This window comes from Nestor notabilis, unplaced genomic scaffold (genome assembly GCF_000696875.1).
Source record: "Nestor notabilis isolate BGI_N333 unplaced genomic scaffold, ASM69687v1 scaffold27847, whole genome shotgun sequence".
Lineage (NCBI taxonomy): Eukaryota > Metazoa > Chordata > Aves > Psittaciformes > Psittacidae > Nestor > Nestor notabilis.
In genome coordinates, this window is record NW_009935670.1 from 1 (window position 1) to 16,377 (window position 16,377).

General features: G+C 40.1%; 1 protein-coding gene across 1 annotated transcript in view; it reads left to right on the forward strand.

The window, feature by feature from the left end:
* Positions 1–3,560: 3,560 nt before the first annotated feature.
* The window catches only part of CALD1 (caldesmon 1), a gene marked incomplete at its 5' end in the record, with an annotated part of 28,008 nt that continues 15,191 nt past the window's right edge, over positions 3,561–16,377 (forward strand). Inside the window, 5 exons of the mRNA XM_010017956.1 lie at positions 3,561–3,707; positions 4,443–5,472; positions 6,077–6,160; positions 10,986–11,134; positions 15,879–16,134. Of these exons, the coding sequence (XP_010016258.1) occupies positions 3,561–3,707; positions 4,443–5,472; positions 6,077–6,160; positions 10,986–11,134; positions 15,879–16,134 (1,666 nt within the window). The remainder of the gene's footprint in view (positions 3,708–4,442; positions 5,473–6,076; positions 6,161–10,985; positions 11,135–15,878; positions 16,135–16,377) is intronic.

Consider the following 16,377-nt stretch of genomic DNA (forward strand, 5'->3'; position numbering starts at 1 on the left):
ATATATATTTATTTTATTTTAGTTGAAATTTAGACCAAGAGCATATTGTCTTTGGTAACATAGTGTAGGATGGTTTCCAAGTCATCATCTTTTCATCTGAATATTTAATAAGAGGTGTCACGTATGAGAAGACTTGGCATACCTCTTTGAGATCACACTGTGCTGTGCTCTCATTGCCTGATAGAGCTGGAACAGCTAACTGTAGAGAGACACTTGCCTGTAAAGACTTTGAACAGTTATGTGGAAGGTGAAAAATGGATATAAAGTTAGTTTAATTTAGTTGTGGGGTGTGTATGCATGCTGGGCAGCAAGGCTGTTCTCCAGGGGTGGAGAAACAACACAGGCCGGTGTGGATTATCAGATTTCCATCTATCTGATATATAGACCTGAAATCTTGGAGTCACAATTTCTGTTATTTGTTTACTCTTGGTCTAAAGAATGTCAAAAGATGTAGGCAAGCTAAAGAAAAGCTCTAAAGAGCTCCCAAATTCATTTTGCTTGTGGTGCGTAGCTAGGGAGAGCTGTCACAGTGGGAGAGTGAGGGTCAGTCTTCCCATTCCCAGTGGTGGGTGCATGAATTCATGAGTCTGTCTGTGGTTTACTTTCTATGTGAAATTAGTTTGATGCCTTAGACAGCAGAGGAGGAGGAGGCTACTGAGATAACTAAGAAGAAGGGAGTGATGTGCTAGCTGAGTTAGGGCAAATGAAGATTGAGAGCATAGTGAGATGGACACTGTAGTTAGAGAAGCGTATTTTTCATAGACAGAAGTAGCATTTGTCTGACTTGCGCTATCTTTCCTATGACTGAATTTCTCATGGAAAGTCATTGGTAGTTGGGGCAATTAAGTTGGATTGTTTCATAAATGATCCTGCTGTCATTTTGCTCACAACGTGGTCATTAGCCTGTTAAATGACACAGCCAACCTGAACCTGCATTTTCAGTGCACTCTACTTAGTCTCTGGTGGCTAGTCAGGCCCATCCAGCAAAGCTTGTATGTCCAAGGCAAGCAAAACAGCCTGTAGAAGTACATCTGGGAAGTACTGTTACCATAATAGTAAAGAAAATATTTTACAGACCCATAAAATACTGCTATTAGTTGTTGATATGACTATTTCAACATTATTGGGGATGTTTCATGTATCTGTGTTGGTGCACAGAATTGAATACTTGGGATGATCCTTAGGGATGGAACCCATACCTGGTGAACTTGCTCGCTGTAGGAAACCTCTGTGATCTGCAGTAAGGTAGTGGATATACTTCAAAGGATATTAAGAGAGAGATTGTCAGTTTTCTTAACAAATGATCTATGTGGTAAGTGTCCAAGGACAGGAAATACATGTCTATTTTCATTTGACTTATTTAATGGGTACCTTTTTGTGGGAGTTTTTGCTTAGGGTATTTTTTTTTCTTTCCTTTTTCAGTTTTCTGAGGAAGTGGTGGTTTTAAGAAGGCATTTTAAAGAGGTTTTTAAAAGAGGTTGTTGTCCTTGCTGTGTAGGAGTGTTCTGTGTGGGTACAGAGAGCAGGATAAACTACTTCATCCTCCTGTGGTCTCACTGCAAAGAAAAATCCTGAGCCATAGGCACTGGGAATTCAATCAGTTGTGGCCATTATCTAGATGCCACAGGCTAGGAGCAGTGTGCTGTCCCCTGCACCCTTATTTTTGGACTTCAGAGCTGAAAAAGATCATAGGCTTCTTGCAGCCAGAACATCTTACTAACAAGTGGGCTTTTCAGTGGTCAGTTTGCTAACGCAGTTTTATTCCAGAGAGAGTCTCTTTCTTCTGCAAATCCAAGACCCCATCGGTTTATTACCGTATTCATATGCTTTCTGTTCTAGACCTAAATGAAATGTTGATCCCCCTTTAAATTGCTTATAAATGACAGGAATTGTTTTTCCTTACTTTCCCTGCATCACCTGTAGTGCTTTTGATTTGTCTCCTTCCTTTCTTCCGCTTCCCCCTACTGTGATCCTTCATGGCCATGCTGCTCATGGTTTTCACTCTCTTTAAGAGGAGCTGTTTCTACAAAGAAAAGGTTGTAAGCTCTTGAAGTGGAGCATGAAAGTAGAAAATCAAATACTTCAATGCACAGAGGATGAAAATGCTGCTGTAGGTCTGGCAAGTGGCTTAGCCATGTTGTTTTTTTAACATGCATTTTCAATTTTTAAAGCAAAATTGTCATAATTGAATCTCTAAAAGCTGAACCTATACTCTCACCCTTTCAGCAAAGGAGAAAGGTAGTATCAGGTAAAGGTGATTGGAGAGGCTTGGGCACAAGGAGCCGGATTCATGACTAATGTTTTAGTTGCCTTTACTTTTAAAAAATTCCTTGACATGCAAGCTTTAGCTGTGCTTGGTTTTACTCTGTGCAGAGCTCTTTCTTTCTCTATGTGCATGGCTGTACAGATTAAATGTGTGACTACTTAAGGAAGGGTGACTTCTTAACTATCTGGAAGCAAAGTAAATGAATGTCCTGACAGGGTCTGGGACATAGAATCATAGAATGGTTTGGGTTGGAAAGGACCTTAAGATCATCTAGTTCCAACCCCCCTGCCATGGGCAGGCACACCTTGTACTAAACCATGTCACCCAAGACTCCATCCAACCTGGCCTTGAACAGTGCCAGGGATGGAGCATTCACAACTTCCTTGGGCAGCTCATTCCACTGCCTCACCACCCTCGCAGTAAAGAACTTCTTCCTTGTGTCTAACCTAAACTTCCCCTGTTTAAGTTTCAACCCATGTTATCCTCCTATTTCACTTCCCCTGCACAAGAAGGTAAGAGGAATGCAGGTCTTTCTATTTATCTCACACAGTAATAATGCACTTCAGCAGAGATTTGAAAGGGCCACAAGACTATTAGGATTATAATGTCTTGCTTTCCTTTTGAAGTAAGATGAAGCTAAATGTAATAATCTGTTAGGTTAGGTGAACACAATGGGTTCTCAGCTGTAGGCTTTCATCACACAGCGATCTTGTATGATTTGGCCTGGCAGGGCTCTGGGCTCACAAAAATTTTGTAGGTGTCAGATGTTTGGCACTCAGAACCAACAACTGAGAGCCATTGTCATACTTGTGTCTCCCTGCTTTCTAGGCTTTCAATTTTAGAATACTGTCACTGTTTTCAGAATGTGATTTTTAGAGGAGGCTAATGAAAAGCTGCTAGGCTAAGTCCAATTTCAGCTATGTGGGCTTGCATGAATCTACTCAGATGCTGCTGTGTGCGTTCTGGCAGGATCATAGTGTAGTCTGGCAGGATGTTTGGTCAGCTACAGATCTGGGCTTTTATGGCTTTGGTATTTTGTAGGAGCAAACTGACAGTGTGGTGTGGCTGCTGCCTTCACTGTGACTATTTTGTCAAGTTCATTTCTGAATAAAGAAAACAAAACCAAGCTTTGAAACTATGCATCTCAACATCAAAGCATATTTTCTAAACAGCATATGGAGCAGGCACTGCAGCCATGCTTACTGTGCTCTGCTCAACTGCTTTTTGTAATTTTTCAGTCACAATATCCTATATGCTATAGCCCCTTTGTTTTGTTTCTCTATTTTTGTCTCAGGCTGTCCTACCAGAGAAATGATGATGATGAGGAAGAAGCTGCCAGGGAACGTCGCCGACGGGCTCGGCAGGAGAGACTGAGGCAAAAGGAAGAGGGAGATCTGTCTGGAGAAGTAACAGAGAAATCAGAAGTTAATGCCCAAAACAGGTAAACGTCTGAAGATGTTTACTGACAAGCCAACAGTAATTTTTGTTCAGAGTAGAGAAGCATCTTGAAGAGGTCTGTTTTGTTACTTAAATTCTAAGCATCAGGTTTGGCCATCTTTGCTCCGATAATCACAGCCTCACTGCACTCACCAGGCTATCCCATTATGGACTGTATCTGTTGATGTTGTTGCTGAACAGGAGTAGTTTCTGCTTGCTAGAGGAGTTCACTGAAGTCAGAGAGTATCATGCTTGTGTTGCATCTTCAAAAATTTTGCCTAGTGGGAAGACTGTTCATAAGACACATACGCCTCAGGCCAAGCTGAAGGGGTCCTTAAAGCAAGCTAAAGTCCTCCAAGTATTCTGGTGCAGGGTGGGAGGCTGAATTTTTCAGGGTTGCTCATGTTTCAGATGTTTCAAGTGTCAGGACTATTCCAGTGCCTACTGAGGTCAGTAAGACTCCTGGGGGCTTCAGTAGTTGCTGGATCTGGCATGGAATGGAGCCTTTCTAGGCTCTGACATTGTGAAACACCATATTGATATACATGCAAAGATGCCCAAATTAATCCCCAGAACCATTTTGCTAAATTTTGAAGTATGCAATCTGTTGTGTTTCCAAACGATGGAATGATGTTATAGCAAGTTTATTTTCTAGAAACAGCTAAGTGCATATGTTGTTATAAAAAGGTTTTGGTTTCTTTTTTTTCTTTTTTAATGCAAAGTTTTCACTTTTATGTAGTGTGGCAGAAGAGGAAACCAAGAGTTCTACAACCACAAGGGGAGCAGATGATGAAGCTGCATTGTTGGAGAGACTGGCAAGACGGGAGGAGAGACGTCAAAAGCGCCTTCAGGAAGCCCTGGAACGTCAAAAGGAATTTGACCCCACAGTCACAGATGGGAGCTTGTCGCTGCCCAGCAGGAGAGAAATAAACAATGTGGAAGAAAATGAGACCACGGGAAAAGAGGAAAAGGCTGAAACACGCAGAGGACGCTATGAGATTGAGGAAACAGAAACAGTTACCGAATCATACCAAAGGAACAACTGGAGGCAAGATGGGGAAGACGAGGGAAAAAAAGAAGAAAAAGACAATGAAGAGGTACAGGAGGAGAAACCAAAGGAGGCCTCTGTAGAGGAAAATCAGGTAGATGTGACAGCAGAAAAGTCCACAGATAAAGAAGAGGTAACAGAAACAAAAAATCTAGCTTTAAATGCAGAGGAACACAAAGCAGAGAATGATACAAATGCTGTACCAGAAGGGGAGCAAAGTGATGCTGTAGATAAAGAGAAGCTTATGGATGAGGAAAAGGCTGAGGAAGAAAGAAAGAAAGCAGAAGAAAGGGAGAAACTTGAGGCAGAAGAAAGGGAGAGATTAAAAGCAGAGGAGGAAAAGAAGGCAGCTGAGGAGAGGGCTAAGGCAGAAGAGGAGAAGAGGGCAGCTGAGGAGAGGGCTAAAGCAGAAGAGGAGAGGGCTAAGGCAGAAGAGGAGAAGAGGGCAGCTGAGGAAAGAGAGAGGGCTAAAGCAGAAGAGGAGAAGAGGGCAGCTGAGGAAAGAGAGAGGGCTAAAGCAGAAGAGGAGAAGAGGGCAGCTGAGGAAAGAGAGAGGGCTAAGGCAGAAGAGGAAAAGAGGGCAGCTGAGGAAACGGCTAAGCTAGAAACAGAGAAATTAAATGAAAAACTAAAGTTGGAAGAAAAGAAAATAGAAGATAAACAGGTAAAAGAGAAGAAAGCACAAGAGGAAAAACCTCAAGCAGCTTTGATAAGAAAACAGGTACAGTAAACATTTGCACCAAAATAAGACACCTGTGGTTTGTGAGAAATGTAATGCAAAGAAAAAGAAAAGATTGAATTGGAATTTCCTCACAGATCTACTCCTGCATTGAAATGACTAACACTCATGCTCTCTCTCTTTTAAAATAAATCTCCTTACCTCTGCTTACCACTAGTGCAGTACACAACATGCCTGACCTCACTCCATTGTTGAAAGAAAACCTTGCATGTTCAGACCTTTGCATGTTTGCTGCCTTCTTTCTCAGCTGCTATAAACTGGCCTAATGCAGTAACACATGAGGTGGAGGCAGGCACGTCTTGGCACAAAATACTATGAGCACCTGGTAAACTGTGTGTGCTAAACGCAGTCACAAGAGAGGGCGCTCTGCTGGGACATGTGAGCATGATGCCACACAAGGGAGAAAGGCCCATATGGGGGAATGGAAGCATTTGGAGAGGGTGGTGGGAGCACAACTGCACATGGAGATGTGGGCACAGCAGCATATGATGGAGATGTGGCTGCACACAGGATTGGTACATCAACACGGTGTGGAGAAACAAAAGTGCAAACAGAAGCTATATTTTCATATTAAAAAAAAATAAAGGGGGAAGAAAAAGAGGTTAAAGTGGAAGATAAAAAGGAAAAGTTACCAGATGAGAAGCTTCAACCTACCTCCAAAAAAGATCAGGTAACTTGTAAGCCTTTGTTTTAGGTGGTGAAGGGAAACTTGAGATAAGAAAATAAGTAAGAGACCTACCAGTGAAAGTTGCTTGTTCAGCAAAGTACTTAAGCATGTGCTTCACTTGAAGAACATAGGTAGTCCTACTGAAATAAATAGGGATGAAGCTATTTATGTGCTTAAAATGAAGTAAATGCTTAAGTATTCTGTTATTTTGCAGCTTTAGAACCAAGACCTGTTTGTCTTAGAAGAAATACTTCAGGAAACTCAGTTTGGTCAATAATGCAAGGATGGTTTGCACCCTAGGGATGAATTTTTCAACTAATCGTCCTTTCCTGGTTTCCTCCCACTTTACTGTGAACTTTTTCCCTATGACTGAGACCTACTCTGACAGTAATAGTAATAATCTAGGCCCTTTGGCTACCTGACTGCCTTAACTAATGATTTTCCCCCAAACTGCAATGCCTCATGATACAAACTGTGCATACCCAAGATTTTTCTTTTGTTTTAAAGAGAAAATCTACAAAAATTACTGCATTGCATTTCCACTGTAAACACAGGAGCTGGTGCCATGGTGTTTTACTGTATGGTAAGTAGATAAGATTTGGAGACCATTTACTCTCCAGGTTATAGCTGGATACAGGGAGCCATATTCAATTTTGTGTACAACTGTGCTTTTGGTTCAGTGCAGCAGGTATTAGAATACCCCTGATTCTAATCAGACATTGAGACTGGCCAGGAGGTTTGGATCCATTTGGGTTCAGCCAGGTCTGTATGGCATAAAGGGAGCCACAGCACACAGATCTAGTAACAGGCAACTTGCTGCCTGTCTAGCTGCTTGGGAGCATTGAAGGTTGTAGAGGATCTGGTCCAGGGTCTTTAGATTTTGGACTAATTCAGAACATGGTGTAGATGCTTAGCTCACCCTCTGAGAGCGATAAAGACAAATCATGTCACAAGGTTTTATGTCAAGTTGTCTGGCTTGATCATCCAAGGTATCATATTTTGAGTAAGGTACACGAGATTGAAAAGGCAGATGAAGTCATGAAGATGGCTAGCATAAATGTTCCTAATGAACAGGGAGAGAGACTGGAAATATTAGAATAAGTTACTTTAGAAAGGGGAGGATTTAAATGAGAACTGATGGAGATGCCTCAGAACAGTCCAATAGAAAAATTAAACCATCACTCTATATTAAGCCAATTGCAAAAGCAGAGGGAAGGGCTATGCAAAAAGGGATGGATTATATTAAGAGTTCTTCATAAAACAGAATTGGCTTTTAATATTCATTGTTGAAAAGGATCTTTTGAGTATTATAAGTAAATACATAAAGGAGGCTGTAAATAACCCCAAATATTGATTTTGGGGCTGACTTGAGACCCAGTCATCCTGCTTGTGATTATGTGGAGCTCAGTCAGCTCTCACTGGAGCTCTCATGATGCTTTTAAACTGAAGCCACAGGGCTAGATTGTTCCAGGAAATTGATTTTTAATAGTTACTTGAGATTTTAGTGCTTCTATTTTTGGATGCTCAAACTGAGACAACTCAAGAGTCCCACTTTAAGGGCAATGCTGAATACCCATCCACTGAAAGGTAAATCTTTTACATATGCATCAAACTGAGCATTTGAAGTGTTTTGCTCAATTTTGAAAATCTCAGTTGTTGCTTCTTGGTTTCTAAAGAAAAATTGACAACCTCAGACTCCAAACCAAGTCAAGATCAGGATCCCATTTCCACTCCTTCCCCCTCTTGCAGGACATACAAATTCAACGAGGCCTATTTCTGAACTGTATGTGCAGTTAAGAGGATGGCAGTATATCATGATCAAGAACCTGAGGGAATAAAGTGTATTTACATAAACAGATTTTGGTTTTGCAGTTGTGCAACACAAGCAAATGTCCTTTCTTAATGTGACCAAAATCTGGCCCTCAAAGTTCAGGTTTTGATCAAATTAGGAAGTAAAATCTGTCTTCTATTCTGAACTGCCCCGCAATTTTTGGTTCTCAAAAGTGACCTGGAAAGTTCATAAGGACAAGCTTTCTCATGATGTGAGACTCCTGGTATTTCCTGCTTCCAGTTTGGCTAGACATGCTGCGGCAGTTCCTATTCTCATGGTATTTGGGTATGGTAGTTGGGTCTAAATGGAAGCCCCAGACCCAAATGCCCACATCTTTTAAGTCACCAAGTAGCTGAGCCCAAATAAGGAAGCAAATTTGCCAAATGGCCCCAAACTCAGTAACTGATTCACTGTGGTCTGAAGGTGTTAAAATTCTAGATTCAGAAATCTTAACTCTCAAATATTAGCATAACACCCTAACAGGAAAGAAGCAGTGTAGAGAAAGACTAAAATATAAATAAATAAAGGTGGAAATTAGCTAAACATGCTTTTGGTCATGTTCTATCTTGACTTGACAGTCAAGATCTGTGAGAACATATAAACTGTCTTCAGTTCAGGTAATACCACCTGTCTACTCCGACGGGAGTCAGTCTAGTCCTCTTTACTGAATTCAGCTTCTGCTGAATTAGCCTTTAATTTAGGGAAACTCTGAGACAAGTGAAGGGAATTTTTCTGTTGCAAGCCTTGGGAATGGGATATAACGGTTTCTGCTTCTGTGCTAAGCAATCTCTGTTTTGACATTAAATTTAGTAGAAGTATTGGGCCCAAAAGCTGTGAAATATTTCTGGAATATCTTGGTTTATGATCTTTTTGAACAAAGAGGCCAAGCTGTATTAATTATTTTCTCAAATGCAGATGCATTACCATAAATCCTACTGGCTTCTAAAATGCTATTTCCTAAGCTGTTATTTTTTAAACTATATTGTTTTAATATTAGTTTTCTCACTGATTTCAATTAAGATGTAAGAGATATGACCCTCCCCAGTGGACTTCAATACATCAGGCAGCTAGAAGTATTGGCTTTTTAATGAGACCTAGAAAGGTCTTGATGAAAATCTCAGCAAAGGAAATCCTATGCTCTCAAAATCCCAACACAGACATCCTGGCATGAGGAATCTTGCAACAACCAACATCGCTGGTTTCAGTGTCACCCTGGCTGGGACTTAAGGGTTAGGAGATTGCTAACAAGCAGCAGAGATTTTTACTGTGAACATGATTACTATCTGCAATCTTGCCCCTATTTGGAAGTACCCAAAAGATGTTGCTCTCTAATGGCATTCATTAGGCTCAATGAATAGCCCTGGTTGTCTCAGTCCAGCTCCTAGAAAACAGAAAACCATTCCTTGAGGCAGCTAGTAATAATGGCCTTGTTTGCTAGCAGTTACAGCATCATGGCCAAAGAATGCATGGTCATGGAAGCTGAACTCCCCTATTGTCTGTCGGGGTGCTTCTGCCAGGTCATGGCTAAAGCCTGTTGACAGGAGAGGGTGGGGAAAATCTGCAGCACAGCTGCCTGTTCTCAGTACAGAGCAAATACCTCTGTGAGCTGGGTCCAACATCCCTCACCAGTGGCAAATTTGCTCAAATAGTTTAACCACCTAGTATGACCTTGTAGTGTGTGGCACCTTGACATTATCTGTCACATCAGCCTCTGACTGACTCTGGAGCTTCACTCAGCAGCTTAATTCAATGCCTGAGGAGGATGTTGACTTTGGCAAATCCGAACTGATCCTTTCTTGGTAAAGATGTTACATCTCCAGAAGTTCTTGTTGCAGATAGGACTGTTATGGAAGTTTGTTTTCTTTCTAGTTAGCAAATGGGATGGCGAGAGTCTTTCAAGGGAAAAAAGTTGGGTTTTTTTTTCTAGAGGTCTTCATATAAATTTTCCACAGGAGGTATTTCTTACTTGCCAGATAGAATGTTCCTCCAAATTGGTAGATATGGGGATAAAAAAAATATTTGGAGATAAATGTTTCATCTGCTGCTGTTGAAAGTTTACTTAGGCTAGTAGTCTGAGTGGAAATAATTCCACCTGAAGATAAATTACTTAAATCAGTTCATATTCTCCTCCCTTTATCAGTATCTAGCCATGACTCAGCATATGGGGAACAGGCAGTCTGTGGCATTAATAAATACTTCAATCTCATAACTCTGAAGGAATACTGGAGAGTGAAATCTAGGCATTAATACTTGATTCAGACTATAATACTATTCAGACTAATACCTGTTCAGAGTAATGGGACAAAGCTTCTGCATAGGATTAAATATTCGTGTGTGATAACACTATCCATGACTAGCCCCTGGTAGGATTGTGCATTTTGTCAGAGTAAGTTTTACTCTAATATGAAGGCAATTCTGTGTTTTGGCCATCATTCTTGCAATACTGAAGTATCCATCTGCTGTGAGACTGGAAAGGTTGTGAACTTTGTCAAGCAAACCTCACAATCGGTGAAGGTTATGTGTTATTTTTATTCCAAAAATGCCCTATACCTTGCAGTAGGAGTGTATGGGACAAGCCTAGTCCAGGAGAGTTTGCAGTCCAGAATCTTAATAGGCAACAAGTGAATCATGCTGCAACAGGAGGGAAGATGGTTGGGGTACCTCAGTGGGGTGCAGTTCAGAATGAAGCAATGCGGTAGCATAGTCCCATGGCAACAACAGACTTTCTCAGAAGACTAATAAAATTGTTCAAGATGTTTTCATCTTGAATTCAGATCAGGACAGCAGAGTGGTAATTGGTCACAGTTTAGAGCTTTACAGACTACTACTGCCATAAACCCCACAAACATTTTGAAGACATTTGCTTATTTAATCATTAATGCCAAGAAATTTGTGTTCCTCAGCTGTTATTTCTGTTATTTAGAATGCTTCATTGTGACTTGGGGTTTTTTTTGTTTGTTTGTTTTTGTTCTATGATTCATGGTATCTCCTGAGCAGGTAAAAGATGATAAGGATAAAGGAAAAGCACCCAAAGAAGAAATTAAAAGTATCTGGGATCGTAAGAAGGGAGCTCCTGAACAAAAGGCACAGAATGGAGAACGTGAACTCACTGTCCCAAAACTTAAATCTACTGAGAATGCTTTTGGGTAAGTTCGAAGTAAGCATTGGGCTTGCTTATGGTATAGCAGGCCAGGGGGCATCTCTGGGTTTCCACTTAATAGCCTTGTAGCTGCTGAATAGAAGACTTCGGTTGGCAATGTCAGCAGAGACTCTAGTGTTCATTGGGTTGTTAGGTATGAAGTAAGGCTCTTAGCCTGTTTCTTAATGAACTGCCCGCACACTGCTGCGGTAACAAAATGAAGTACAGATGGCAGATGTAAATAGCCTTGTTCCCTCAGTAGAGACTAGTGGCTCATTTTTGTTCTGCTGGGGTTTTCCTTCCTTGAAGGGTATTTATTTCTTACATTACAAGTGAAGATATTTCTAATATCTTCACAGAGGCCAGTAATGACAACAGCTCAGATTTTGTGTATTTCCAATTTCCCACCTGTTTTTAATCAGACCGCGTATCAATATGGAGAACAATCTAGTTCCTAACTCCTGAAAGCTTCTCTGTTGATTTCAAGGAAAACCTTGAAATTAATGGCTTCTCTATAAAAGTGATTTTTTAGTTAGGTGGAAACTTCTTCTAGCCAAAATATTCTGATTTTTGTCTTTTTATAAGATCTATCACAGTTTGATTTTTATTTTTATTTTCAGAAAATGGTTTTATGGCTATATTGGGAAATTCAATGAAGGTAGCAAATTAGTGAAAAGTTTATTAAAAAAGTATTCTTCCTGCTAAAAGGAGGGGATATAGGGGAAGCAGAGCAGAAGTTCTTCTTTTAGCAGAAAACCAGGAATGAATAGGTTAGAAATCTGTTTGCGTTTTTTTTCCCCTTCTGCATCTCTCTTCCTTTTTTACATTGACAGAGGCAAAGAAAAGGTTAAGCTCTCCAGGGACTTTGAGAAATCTGTGTATGGGATTTGCTGTTGTATCTCAGCATTCCCCTTGTGATTGTTTCAGGGAAAACAAACTTTCTCAAAATAAATGCAATTCAAAAGTCCCTGGAGACACCATGACCTAAGGCCAAAAGACAGACAGAGATGGACATGGAATTGCAGGAAATTTGTCTTGCTCAGAACTGTCCTGCTTCATGACTTGGGTCACATCATCAATAACATAAGAATGGTTTTCTAAAAATATTTTGATTATGTTTTCATTTGCTTCACTTCCTGTGGGAGACAAGCCTTAGTGGCAACATTTAGATTTGAATTTCCACTCTTCTTTTTTTCTTTTTCTCTTTTTCTTCTATGATTTCTCAAATGTGGGAAAAAGCCTTTTTAATAGCCTTTTATCATCTGAGAAGGCTTGGGCTGGCAACATCAGCAGAGGCTTTACTGTTTGTTGGGTTGTTAGGTATGAATTAAGGCTCTTGGCTTATTTTCTAATTAACTGCAGTCACATCATTGGGCTTTGTTTGGAACTATCTTCTCGTTTTTACATGAACATATCAGATACTAGTTAGGAAGCATGTAACTTGGCCAACTCTCAGTGGTGAGAACTGAGAATTGAATAGGGTAGTGGAGGCTAGACAAAATTCTTATCTGTGTCTCGTTTCTCTACGTCAGTCAGTAAGAGAAATACAGAATAAACCCCCATTTTATGGCTTCCCCTTCCCATCTCCCCTCCCACCTGCCTTCCTCCCTATTCTCATACAGGACTGCAAAAGTCCTAAATATGATGTAACATGTTTTTTCACATTGTTCTAACATTTTTGGCTCCCACAAACCACTTCTTTCCTTTTCCTCTTTGTCTGAAAGCTGGCAACCAACTTTATTTCTTAGCACCAAAGAGGTGCTTACGAAACTCTTCCTCCACCCAGCATCTCAATACTAATTTCCCAATGTCGACACAAGAGAACAGAGATTCCCAGAATCTGTTGAAAACAGAAGAGTTTGGGAGGTGGAGGAAAATAAAGAGAATTACTGCCAGTTTATTGTTTGCTATTTTGGATTGTGCAGAACCAGTAGGGGAAGTCCTGTAAACAGAATGAGAATAAAATAAGTTATAAACTTTAAATGTCCTTCTTTGTATGACCTGAGGTCTCCAAACAAGAATGTTAAGACTAGATTCTACCTTGGGCTTTCATCAGTTGAAAGCTGAGAGTAGCTGTTAATTTTATTGAGGCTGTCTGCACTCAAGTCACTGAGGACTAACCTTTTTTTTTTTTTTTGTGCTGATATAAACCAGAATGGCTATTTATTAAGAGAATCTTGGTAAATATTATGGTTTTAGTTCTTTTAGTTCTGAGGGCTGAGTATTTGCTCTTGCCAGAGATATCATTATGTCTATCAGAAGTGAGCTTTTGCATCTTCTTTGGGCCTGAATCTTGCAGGTCTGGGTGGGCTGGCAACAGAGGCTTCAGAGACCAAGAAAAAAGAAGGAAAAAAAATAGTGAGATTCTTGGGATGTTTGCTATAGAGGCCGCTCCCTTGCAATGAAGCAAGAAAACATTAAAATAGCCAGGGATTTCTCATGGCCCGTGAAGGATAGATGCACTGGATCCTTAGAAATACTTTGTGCTTTATAGAGGCTTGTGGAACGTTTTGGTTTCTCAGTATCTCTGCCAACTGAATCAGAGGTATTTCAGGCTGGACACCCAAAATCATACCTCACATCTCAGATGTTTTTTTGTTTATTTGTCACCCACTTTGCTTTTGAATAGGCCGAATTAAATTTCAAATAAAGTTTCCAATGTTTTTTCACAATGCTTTAGTTACTTGTATATGTATTTTTCATTAAAAAACATGAGTTCCTTTAATTAGGTGTCATTACCTGATGTAAGCTCTTATTCATGGCCACTTACATTAACTTAATGCTTATGGTGGAGAGTTATCTTGCCGTTCTGCTTTCGTGGTTTGAGTGATTTCACTGCCAAAACACATTTAGGAATAGGGCCAAGAGCAGAAATGGATTGTGATAAGGCAATATCAGGGAAATATATATTATGTACTTGTGACTCTAGGTTAGAAAATCAAGAATGAAAATGTACTGGAAGTACATACATTCAGAAACCTCTGCACCATTTTGTTCTTTAGCTTTGCTTTGTGATGTTATACTCTTCCATAGAAAAGACTTTCTAAAACGAAGTAAACACATTGCAAAGTAAGTAAGTGCCAGGTCCTACTACTTAAATGATACACTTGCACAGCTGAAGTACAGCAGCAAAATTCACATAATAGCATCAATCTGGTTATGTTATTTTGCCATATATTTTTTTAATGATAAAACTCCTAAATCATGCATGTTGCCCTAGAAATGAATTTAATCCAATTTGGTAACACCATGTGGGGGCAAAGAACTCTGTGTTAGTATATTCTATTGTGATATTAAAACCACAGATAATTTAGCTCTGGTCCTACAGCCAGTTTTATATGGTAAATTCCATCTAGATGAGGTATCTATCTGAATGAAGAGCTCCTTTACAGGATTGGGTGTGAATCACCAGATTGCAAATTTATATGGTATTTGTTCTTCAGGTTGTCATCTCCTATTTGATTGTCTCTAAAAGTTATTGTTATTATTGGAATGCTTAATTTGTACCATTTCATGGTATTAAACTCCGCAACACTCTGGTTGCATTAATAATGAAGCCATTAATATCCAGCTTTTTCAAATTCCAGCAGAGGAGAGCAAAAAGTTTTTCTAAGAAAATCCGTAAGTACATTCCCTTTCTGTCTCTTGTGAATAGCTGATATCTCTTAGGTACCTATCTCCTTGTCAGCAGTATATTAAATGCACACAGGAAGCAGACATTTGTCTTAAAACTGTTGTGGTCATTGTTTAACTAGATGTTGCTGTCTGACTCAGCTGAAAGTATACACTTTCAAATCCAAATTCTTTGGGGGTTAGGTTTTTTAGGTATTCATTCTTTATGTCTCAGATACTAAAGCTGGTTGAAAACTTCTGGTTTTCTCCTGTAGGAAGTTGCCATTAATGAATAATTTCCAATTTCTTAATAAAGAGTCATACTTTCCCTGGAAAATATTTGATGAGCTTTTCTGTTCATACAGGCTGAGTTAGAGTGATAAGTGTTATAGGTTAGTTAGGAACCTTTTTAGATTTTTAAAACATTGTTGAAACTTAAGATTCTCTTCCCTCTCTTATATCCTGTTTTCCCCAAGTAATTTGCTCTGTCCCCAGAGATGCTTGTCTTTTTCTGCAGGATTTATAAAAAAAATACTTGTCTTTAAAAGCAAAGGATTAGTGCATCTTTCAGCACGCAGAACATAGCATAATATTTTTGCTATGCAATTTTTATATGTAAATTTATCTCATTTAAAATCGGCAGAAAGAAGTTACGGCTTTCCATTTCTTTGTCTGTGTGGAGTATAATACGCTTTTACAAGTGTTTCCTCTGTGCAGAGCAGAGGTGTGAAACTAACAGTTTACTGTATACCATAGAGATGCTGATGAGATATGACACCTCTTGCTGAAGTTACATGATATGTTAAATATTTCAAGCTCAGTTACTGAATTCTCTTGAAAATGGAGGTGGCCTGAGTTATCAGGCAGGGTGGTGCAACTCCTGCGCACACAAACACATGAAAGACTCTTTCCTCACTGGCAGTGTGTGGCAGAGGTGCTGCTTTCAGTATCCCAGCTTACTTACTCCTGATGAAAATGTTTTGGGCCTGTCATAGTTTGCAAAGAGCTGAAGGTCTTTTAAGGCAGTATCTTTAAGTGACAGGCTCTCATGTGGCTTCTGAGCACATGGCAGTAGGTGGGCCTGGCCAGAGAAAAGCAAAACCTGTGTTGCATCACCTTCCATTTCATTTCTTTCCCAGCCGCTCCAATTTGAAAGGGACCACAAACGCCGAGGAAGCAAAGCTGGGGTCTCAGGCTGAGGCTGCAAAGCGGCTAGAAGATCAGCGCCGTCGCCGAGGCGAGAATGACGAGCTTGAGAAGCTGAAGGAAAAGCAGCAGGAGGCAGCAGCAGAACTGGATGAACTGAAGAAAAGGCGGGAGGAGCGCCGAAAAATCCTGGAGGAAGAGGAGCAGAAAAAGAAGCAGGAGGAGGCTGAGAGAAAAGTCAGAGAGGAGGTGAGTGTAAAATACGAAGTATTGGACTCTGTTTCTATTCCCTTGTTACTACTTTACTTCCACTGGCTTTGCATTAGTTAATAACACTTTACAGCAGTGTCTGTACAGACACTATTAAGCAAAGAAGGGGCTGTAAGTCAACAGGTCTGTATTTAACAGAAGGGCAGAATGAGACCACGGGGGACACTTCACTGAATTACAAAGCACATGTCAAAATTCATCTGCTGTGCAAGAGCTGCAATG